The sequence below is a fragment of the Epinephelus fuscoguttatus genome, linkage group LG5 (genome assembly GCF_011397635.1).
Source record: "Epinephelus fuscoguttatus linkage group LG5, E.fuscoguttatus.final_Chr_v1".
In the NCBI taxonomy this organism is placed as follows: domain Eukaryota; kingdom Metazoa; phylum Chordata; class Actinopteri; order Perciformes; family Serranidae; genus Epinephelus; species Epinephelus fuscoguttatus.
Window position 1 is genome coordinate 20,143,552 of NC_064756.1, and position 10,755 is coordinate 20,154,306.

The 10,755-nt window shown below is 43.8% G+C and overlaps 1 protein-coding gene across 1 annotated transcript; it reads right to left on the reverse strand.

Annotated features, from left to right (window-relative positions):
• Positions 1 to 49: 49 nt before the first annotated feature.
• scarf1 (scavenger receptor class F, member 1) lies at positions 50 to 10,537 on the reverse strand. The gene is made up of 11 exons (XM_049577544.1): positions 10,232 to 10,537; positions 9,973 to 10,034; positions 9,728 to 9,829; positions 5,096 to 5,636; positions 4,801 to 5,019; positions 4,407 to 4,535; positions 3,641 to 3,747; positions 3,431 to 3,542; positions 1,999 to 2,123; positions 1,585 to 1,722; positions 50 to 1,473 (listed from the first exon to the last, which is right to left on the reverse strand). The coding sequence occupies exons 1-11, from the start codon at positions 10,330 to 10,332 to the stop codon at positions 353 to 355; spliced, it is 2,757 nt and encodes a 918-aa protein (XP_049433501.1). The 5' UTR covers positions 10,333 to 10,537; the 3' UTR covers positions 50 to 352.
• Positions 10,538 to 10,755: the final 218 nt, after the last annotated feature.

Here is a 10,755-nt window from a genome sequence, read left to right on the forward strand (position 1 = left end):
TCTTTATTCTGTGTGTGTTTATCTCAAGTCGACGCACACACAGGCTCAGATATTACAGTACTTGTATGTATACAATTAATACAACATGCATCACTGAAGGTTATCTTTGAGCCTAAAATATAAATTTATGTGTTACATCTATATTCTATAGAATTTAGGCTAAACATTAAAGTATTTTTTTTAATAACACATGCTTTTAAATGTTAATATGCAAGCTGCAGTGGTGCATAACTTTAACAAATAACACCATAATTCAAGAGTTTTCCCTTTGTGCCTGTAACATTGTATCTGCAGAGTAAGAAACACGCACTTGTGTTTGGATCAGACCTGCTGACGTGTTGTCTCTCAGAGGTTAAGAGGATTTAATCATGACGTTCTCATAGCAGGGTTCATCACTCGCACTGACCACTGCACCTTCATTGGTGATGACCTCGGTGAGACTCACAGCGTCTCCTGCTGGTCCCACAGTCAAGTAGGTGCCCTCAGTTTTTCCTGCACTGGAGTCGCCACCGTCCGCCCGCACATCTGACCCAGAGTCAGCTGAATTCACCTCTGGCACGCTCTTCAAAATGGACGACAGAGGCCTTTTTGGCGTGCCACTCTCTTGTGATGGAGTGTCATTAGCACCAGTCGTGTCAGGGGCGTTGAGAGAAGAATGCTTTCTCCTGATTGGCTTACAAATACCGACCTCCCCTCCAGTCGGGCCTCCCTGCTCCCACACAGTCGCCCGAGCTCCGAGCTTCCTCCTGGGTGGTTTGGTAATTCCCTCAGCTGATTTAGGCTTGGACCTGCCAGAATCCTGCTCTGTTTTTCTCTGGAGGCTGCCGAGTCGCCGCAGCATGGCCTGAACGGGGCCTTCAGAGCTCGTCTCCGTTTTAGACACGGGCCTACCTGCCTTACCCACCGTCACATACACTGTGGTGACCTTATTTAAGCCCCCCGCCTGAGCATCAGAGGCAGATGTTGACAGCTGGGTCCCTTTATGAGCAGCTGTGTTGGACATAGTCCGCCTTCGTCCTGATGCCCCAGGGACCTGCAGGGTGACCCGGGAGGGGGTTCTGTCTACTTCCTGGTCCCCTGCCTCACAGCTTGTTTCCTGATTGTCTGTCTCCTGCGTATCCTCTTCATCTTCCCCCTCCTCGCCCTCAGCTCCATCTTCCTCCCCAGTTCTAGCTGCACCTCCCTGACTTTGGAGGGAGGACAGCATCAAAACCCCCCAGGGTGACTTTGGTTTGTTGCGTGGGTGTCCTGGGAGAGCGCCAGGGTCCTGAGCTGAGCCACGCCTCTCCTTAGGGCTGAAGCGGGTGCCCTCAGCAAAAGACACAGATGGGCGCTTGGACTTGGCAATGCTGGAGGTGCGAGGGATGTTGAAGGGTGAGGTGATGTCCTCACTGCTGAAGCCGGACGGGTCTAAGAACATGTTACACTTGGAACTCATTTCCTGGAACTCACCGCCTGCCACCGCTGGGATGTCTGCCAAAGAGACAGAAAAGTCAAACGATATAAGAAGACGTGGAGGGGAAGTTTTCAGTGGTAGTTTTGCTCACCACCAAAAGAGGGCAGTGTAAAGTCTGGTGTTCCTACCTTCTCTTGGAGGGACACAGTAGAGCGCCTCTCCCTCCTCCTCATCACTGTCAAAGGACGAGCCCTCGGTCACCCAGCCAGAAGAAGGAGGCTCAATGAAGCTGTGGTTAAACGTCAGCTCTGGGTCATGGTGAGACACTGTGTGTGTGAGACATGACAAATAGATAAAATAATAAAAGATAATGTTAGTCAGATCCATACAAGGTTTGTTCTCTTTTAGAATATTTCAGGATTTTAAGAGACACATATAATTTCCAGAGAGCTCAGAGACTTTTCATTTAACATATTCATTTTAATGTAAATATATTTGACACTGACAAGACACTTGGTCACTGTTACCCTGAAAAACAAGTGATTTGAAGTTGTGGAGTTTGTACACAGTCCATGAATTAAATACTGTGTTGTCAGACTGACCAGTGACTCGAGGCAGGCCAGAGGACCAATTAGAAATACAGGGGATGGCAGCACCGATGTTAGCCAGGACGCTGTAGACGTGATACTTCATGCGAGCTGACAAGCCTCCTTCAGCCACAGTTGCTCTGGAAGACAGAAAGTATACTGGAATAATTTAACACTCATACACAGTGCCATTGATGAATTTGTGTCGATTGTACAGTTGAACCTCACTATTTAAAATCTATGGTGAGTATCTTTCCACGACCTGAAATGTCATCATTGTAGCATTGCCGGTGTTAAAGGTTAATACTATATGGGATTTTAGACTAAGGCAGAAGGAATCTCTCTCAATCGTCACTTATGACCCACTAACAGAGTGTGGTGGTTTATTTATTTCCAGAGACTTTGCTGTGTTCTGGATGTTCCTGGGAACAGCGTGCAGGTGAGGTGAACTTGATAACAAGGTAGTGACCAGGGGCTGAATTCGCAACCATTCTGAGAACTCTCAGAGAGCTCCTAAGTTAGACTAAAAAAATTTAGTAGCTTAGCTTAGGAGTGATTTAGGAAAGTTCTCAGAGCAGCTCTGAGCAAGGAAGGGACAGAAACTTTTACCTTAGTGAGGAGGTGTCGCTGACCCCCTGTTGCTAGGTATGACACATACTTTTAACAGGTGTGATTGGTTGTCACAGACAGGCCCTTTTGTGAGTCTGCAAGGTGTGGACACCCAGTGGAAATGATATAAACTACGTCGCAATATGAGATTGAAAGTGTTGTCATTGTTGGTGTGATCACTCTGCTGATGGAGGTTGAGACAGACTTAAGTCATCACTGCTGCACTGTTGCATTTTTCCAGTTTTTCAAATATCTTAGTGATCATTTTGTTTCTGGCATTATAGTGTTAGGTGGGAAATGTGTGCGTATCCCAAATGAGATCGACCGCAAACATTACCCTCACACAATCTAATGTGTGGCATTTCATTCACTCACTGTCATCCAGTGTTTGGAGAATATTTCTCTGACCTCTTTTTGTTTCCACCATTTTCTCCTCTGCTTGGGAAACTCCTTAGTCTCTCAAATGTCTCCTCCCTACTCCTAACCGTTTTTCACCTAAGGAGCTCTAACTAAGCTCGAGAGTGAATAGGGGGTTGAATTTTTACTTTCATAGTATATACCTTTAAGGAGGAATTATGAAGTCATTTCCTCTACATTCTGGGTCTTGTTACATAAATAAGGTTCTGTTCTTTATGAAGATGTAGATAGAGAGGCTTACAACTTGTCATGGCTCCAAATCCAAATAAAAGCCGTTTGTTTAAACCGCTGACAAATCAAAGTTGGCAACGTCTGCCGAGACTAAACTGTCTCCAGTCTAGCTTCAGACAGTCAAGTGGTGTTTGGGCTTCCACAGTATGCTATGTGACATGATATCAGCAGAGTGAAGTGAGGTACAGACCTGTCTTTGCCATCAACAGGACCTCCTCCACAACACAAACAGCAGCAGAGCACAGCGAGGAGCAGCAGGAGCAGAGGAACCAGGACACCAGCTAGTACAGCCGCTCTGCCACCTGAAACACACACACACACACACACCAAGAACATGTGATGCCCTTCATTAACCCATGGACCAGTATACAGGGATGGATGGACTGATGGATGTACGTACTGTTAGGGCAGACACCAGTGACCGGGTCGCAGCTGACCCCCTGTCCACAGTCACAGGCAGAGGAACAGTTGAGGCCAAACTGCAGGGCGGGGCAGCTGCTGTTACAGCTGGATAAAAAACATAGAGTCATGCAATGACATCACCACCACAGACAGAAAATCCTGTGTGTGAAGACTGAATCATGATCTATTTTAGTGTACAGTGAAAATAAATGTATTGACTACAGGAACTACCACGCTGCATCACAGAGACGAAAACTAAAAGGGGCCATAATGGAGGTTTTGTATGTTTAACCTCAAATTGCATATACAGTATCGATACTGCCGAGTATTTTCCAAGGCATACTTTGTTTATTTGCTTAAATTATATGACTGTCTGGGTTTGAGAAGTCCCCTTTCTCAGGTTTCAGAAACCAATTCACGTGAATCTTTTTATGTTTACTGAGTGTTTGATTTTATGAGAACAGTTTATGACTGCAGGGCTGTTTAGAGTTCAACTGTTAAATCACAGAGGCCCTCACAACTGCATAAACAATAGTAATGTAAGTTTGACAAGAATAAAGCAGTAATGTAGTTGTTCATGGGTTAAAACATGCAAAACTTCTAAAAAGAAAAGTATAGAGTAGCAGCCTAAAGCAATGTTTGTCAGGGTCAAATAAAGGCCCTTATCAATCTGGGGACATGACGGCCATTTTCAGGTTCTCATAACACACCAAACTAACTAAAAACACAGAATGACACAGTTTCAAATGTTACTTTAAGCTCACCTCTCTCCCTGATAGCCTGGCTGACAGACACATCTTCCTGTCACGTGATGGCAGTTACCGTGGAAACAAGGGCTGCACGGGAAGCTGCAGGCGTCTCCAAACGTCCTGTTGGAGCAGGCCTCCTCACACCTGGGCAACAGGGAGCAATGACCAGGGACACAAATGAGCATTTCACAATTGATTTCTAATCCTAAAACTTGATCTCACTACATGTACAACAGTTTTAACTGACAGCCCCACTTTTGTGGATATTGTCCCACACAGATTAGCACTTATGGACGTAGGCAGAAAAAAACATACTTGTCTGTCTTCCAAATTATCCCATAACCTTCACTGTGACTTCAGAGCCACGTGATCAAAAGTGCTTATATATGCCTCTAACATGCATGCCCACCTGGTTCCAGTCCATCCAGGGTCACACCTCCAACACTCTCCAGTTTTTGGGTCACAGGGTTCGTTATTCCTGCAGCGTGAACACTTCTCCTGGCAGCCATCACCATAAGAACCAGATGGGCATGGGCGGTTGCATCGTGTCCCGTTCCAGCCTGGCTCACAGGCATCACAGGCGCCATCAGTGGCAGAGCAGGGTTGGTTGTCTTTACAGTAACCACATCTGAGGACGGGGGACACAAACAGTTAACAGTAAGATACATGTATTTAAACAAACAAACCTATCTCATGGCACGTACCTCATTTTACAGCCGCTGCCGTACTTCCCAGCTTCACAGGGCTGGTTGCAGTAGTCACCATAGTACCCTGGGTGACACACACACTGCCCGTTTGTTGGGTCGCAGCTGCTGTGTGTGAAGTCACAGTTACATCGCCGGTCACAGCTGGATCCCCACCAGCCTGGTTCACACTCACACACACCGGTACGCTGGTTACATGAGGACAGGTAGCAGTTGCAAGTGACGGGACATTTCAGCCCCCAGTGGCCCCTGTGGCACTGACACCGACCTGTAAGCTGGTCACAGCCGGGGCCCTTAGAGCCCCCGCTGATGCATTGACACGGCTTGGTGCAGGTTGACGTCCACCAGCCTTCGTCGCAGGTGCAGTTTCCGTAGACGGGGTGGCAGCGGCCATGCCGGGCGCACTTGCAGGCGTACTGGCACAGTGGACCCCAGCGGTTGGTGTTGCAGGTGCACTCACCGGTGACAGGGTCACAGCGGCCGTGTGGGTGACACGGACACACCTTGCGACAGTCTGAAGCCCAGAACTCAGGAGGACAGGCTGGTAACAAGCAGACAAACACAGGGAATACATTTAACACTTAAAAGAGAATTAAAAGAATATATGGTGGAACGCGATCAAGCAAAACTAACAGCTAATAGATCTGGCTATAAATCAGACTGGCAAATATACTGCAAATTAAGGAATTTTGTAAGCAAGTTAAATAAAAAGAAGGAGAAATTATATTATGAAGGAAGGATTAATGAGATTAAAAATGATAGTAAAAACTTTGGAATACACTGAATAATTTGATGGGTAGGAGTACCAAACCAACCCCATCTTTTCTGGAGACGGAAGGAAACTTTCGCACCAAACCAGTGGAGATTGCAAACCATCTAAATAATCATTTTAGAAAGAAAATAGATAATTTAAGTTATAAAGTATGAGCAAAATAGATAATGAACAATATTACTTATTAATAAAAGATAAAATTATGAGAACTGTAGTTTTAAATTTGATAAAGTAAGTAAGTAAATATATTAAAGAATTGTAAAGACAAACCACCAGGTGTTGACAGCCTTGATGGTAATCTTCTTAAACTGGTGGCAGATTTAATTGCCCCAGTTGTCTGTCACATCATCAACCAAAGTCTGAATGAAAGTGTATGCCCTAAAGAATGGAAGACGGCAAAAATAACACCACTGCCCAAAAACGCAAGATTACCTTTCTCTGGGTCAAATAGCTGGCCGATAATTTTGCTGCCTGTGCTGAGTAAAATTATGGAGAATGTGGTATGTGAGCAGATTAGAGCTTATTTTTCCTTGTATGATTTAACTACCGATTGTCAACATGCATACAGGGAGGGACACTCAACAACGACTGCTTTAACTCAGATGACTGATGACTGGCTGAGAGAAATTGAACAGAAGAAACTAGTAGGAGCTGTCCTGCTTGATTTTACGGCAGCTTTTGATATTCTCGATCATGAAATATTATTGAAAAAACTAGAATGTTATGGTTTCTCTCAGTCAGCAATATTATGGATGAAAAGCTATTTAACAAACAGGAGACAATTTGTCTATTTCAGTGGTAGTTATTCTGATGTTGGAGAGGTCAGCTGTGGAGTGCCCCAAGGAAGCTGTCTCGGACCATTGCTATATACAATATTCACAAATGATTTACCACTTGTTTTAAATAAGGCTACCATATCGATGTATGCAGATGATTCAACTATATACGTGTCAACAACCACATCTTTTGAGCAACTTTAAACACATTGCTTGTCTTGGAGTTGCGATCGGTGGTTGAATGGATAGAAGGAAACAAGTTAGTTCTTAATGTTTTAAAGATGAATAGTGTTATATTTGGCTCAACTCACACCTGTCAACCTGAGTTGAAGCTCTGCATAAATGAATTATCAGTTAAACAGGTCAAAGAAACCAAACTCCTAGGTGTCATTTTATACAGTAAATTATCATGGACAAAACATATCAATGAAAGGGTTGCTAAAATGGGAAGCAGTATTTCAGTTGTTAAAAGATGTGCAGTATTTATGTCACAAAGCTCAACTAAACTAGTGATTCAGTCTCTAATATTGTCCAATCTAGACTATTCCTAGACTACTACTGCAGTATGGTCTAGTGCTACAGTGGAAAATATAACAAAGTTGCAAAAAGTACAGAATAGTGCAGCTCGCATAGCGCTACACTGTGGCTATAGGACAAATGTTGCTGGAATGCACAATTATTTACACTGGTTACCTGTTAAAAATAGATTAATTTATTAATTACTAGTATTTTTTAAAAATATATTTCAGCAAAGAGTTGAGATGTTTATGAGTTGTTAAACGTTCTACCAAAGCAACACTTCACCTCTAAACTTCCCAAGAGCTTTCTTTTGAATAACAGAGTAGGGCCGAACAGGGTTTAATTATTATTTTCTTTTAAAGCAAAGATTGAGTGAATAAACAATACAAACTTGAAATAATCTAAAATGTACTTTATAATAACATATCAGTCATGGGGGCAATTATTCTGCAAAATGAGTACTTTTACTTTAAGTATTAGCCTAAATAAAGTTGATAAAACCTCTGTGGTATTTTTTAGAGTGTACTGTATGTTGTGCGTTTGTAATTTTACCTAAAGGAGGTATATGTGACATCCAGAGCATACCCATGATTCAGAGTCAGATTCAGGTTGTCTCTGCACACGGTTCTCAACATGGAGGTGTAGCAGCTAATAATGCTGACAGCATGAACAGTGCTAACAATTGCAACAGTGCTGACAGAGCTAATGGTGTTAACCTGGGGGCGAACCAGAAGGTGGGTGTTATGTTTTCATGACGACGCAGTCATTGTTATCAGTGGTAACTGCTGTATGAGCGCAGTGCAGGGCAGTGGTGATTAGTGTACCAGTAGGATGCACACCCACAGACCCACATGCACTCAAGTGCACAAACGCCATGTCTATCACAACAATAAAATGAGAAGGCCGCAATGCTACAAACACACAGAGGTAGCGTGACTTCATTCTCTGCTCAGGACGCTGTTACTCTAATATATCTTTACATGGCAAATAGTGGTTTGATGCTGTATTATTGTTTCTAATGTCTCATACAGCACCTTTAAGTTGAAGACCTGAATACATCTACTGCAGGTTTCACACAAAAAATGACCTTAATTGACCCTTTGCTAAGCCCCACCCCCCTTAGTTACTGTTGCCACGTCCGTCAAGCTTTCGCTTCTAGCATAAGAAATATGGAGTTTTCAGCGATATCAGTGAGAGATATTCCAAAGGAAATAACATCAAATTTCTGGAAAAACTGTTTCGAGATATCAGAGAGAAGCCGACAGAAAGGTCTTCAGTACGCATGTGAGAGCTACCTTCACAATATCATCTGCTGGCAGAGTATAAATCATGAGAACATTAAAATAGAGGGGAAAGCTCACCAGTCGCAATGCAAGCATCAGGCACCCCACGTGTTGACACTTCACGTGAAGGACAAATACAGGAACACAGAAGGTTCTTGTACAGCAGGGTAAGTCAATATACAGTTTAAATTTAAGTTAATGTTGAGTTGTATTCCCTCCTTAGGGCAGACAGCTAGCACACAAGGCAGCTAGCACACAAAGCTAGCGTTAGCTAATGTTAGTTAGCATCTTAACTTGGGACAAACGTAGGTGTTTTTATTGATCTTTGCTGGATTCAGCTGTTCGTGTGGTCTTCCACACTGTTTTAGCCATATCTGGCATCTCCTTGGGCTTGGGGAAGGGGAAAAATTCAACACCACCTTCGACACTTTTTGGGTATTAGGTGTCGGACTTGCAGGTAGCTACCGTATGCACACCGCTTCGGCATATTAGCTTCTGCTGAAAGCTTGACGGACCTCTCGGTTGCTACACACGGTTGCTAACGTAGGATTGGACAGTGACTGTTTAAGGGAGGCTTAGTGAAGGGTCAATTGCCATTTGGTGACAGTGACGCATGATTTTGTGGTTTAGTATTAAAGGTCCAGTGTGTAGGATTTAGTAGCATCTAGTGGGGAGGTTGCAGCACTCAAACTTCTCCCGTTTGCCAAGCGTTTGGGGAACTACAGTGGTCAACGCTAAAGCGAGTCTCTAGAGCCTTGATTTACTGTAGAAACAACATGGCAGACTCCACTGAAGAGGATCTGCTCTGTATGTATATAAACGTCTCAATGTAAGGCAGTGAAAACACAAGTCTTATTTTCAAGTGATCACAAACTAAAGAAAACATAGATACAGATGCTCCTAAATCGTACACACTGACTGGACATCTGAGTAAAAGATTTAAATACTGTTTTTTTCTCCACTAGTTTTACACAAGAAATAAAATTTAGTTACAGAGGCTCATGTTATTTTGGTGTAGTATTAAAATTCTCTGACTTTAGAAACAGGGATCAATGAGCCACATTGTACAGGAACAGGTCACATTCAATTTACGAGATACATTTACAGGTTTATGAAGACATTTTGCGGAAACATGCCATGTCAGTATCATTATCAGATGACCCTAAACGGCCTCTTTCACACATTAAAACTAAAATATTTGGCGCATTATGAATCAAACTGAAAAAAAAAAAGACACATCAATTCATTGGTGCTACACAGCTCCTGCTTTAATGTGACTCACGTGTTTTACAGTGAGCTCCGAAGAAGCCAGGTGGGCAGCGACACACTCCAGGATACACGCAGATCTCATCCTTCTGGCAGGCCTGCTCACCCTCACAAACAGCTGCACACACACACACACACACACACACACACACACACACAGCACACAGCACACCAGTGAATGGGACACCAGGAAACAAAGTAAAAATGTCGGCATTAAAAGCACAAGTGCAGATCGCTGTTCATGAGAACAGTTAAACTCACGTATGGTGCATTCATCTCCCTCTTGACGCCATCCAGTGCAACAGACGGGGGTTGAGGGGTTCCTGAGTTTATAGAAAATAATAAAACACTCAGGAAAAATCAAACACAAACACCAGCAATAACCTGAGAAAATAATTAAAAGGATAAAATTGAGCCTTTATTCAAACTAAGGAGCTGTCCAGCACGATCCTGTACTCACTGAGAAGGTGGAGCTCCCTGAGAAATATCTTAAGGAACTACAATGAAAGTAGACTTGTACCTGGTATTATAGCAGACGTTTCTCCCAGCAGGATCTAGTTGTTGTGAGGAGGACAGCGAGCAGCAGAGCAGAGCACTCAGAGCTCTGAGGAGAAGCTTCATCTCCACAAAGTCCGAATCCAAACCTGAGTGTCCAAATATCTTTCTCTAACGTCTGTTCCTGACTTTCTACTCAACTCGCTCTCCGTCCAGTCAGAGGGGGCACAATGAGAGGCAGTATCTCTCTCTCTCTCTGTCCACCCACCACCCCTCCCTCCTTCTTTCTCTCCCATGAGTCGTCTTGTGGCTCCAGCACAGCCAGAGAGGTCGAAGCCCCCGGGTTTCCTCTTCCCATTTCCTGGGGAAGTCAGAGCCACTTCCTTCTATTCAGCCAGACACAGAGCTTTTTAAAGATGGTCGAACACTAACATACAAAACTCGCCGCACACACTGGCAGGGCTCGTACAGATGCAAACACACGCCCCTGATGTCCACCTTGTTCCCAGAATCTATTGTTGACGGTCTTCCAGGAGATGATGAAGAACG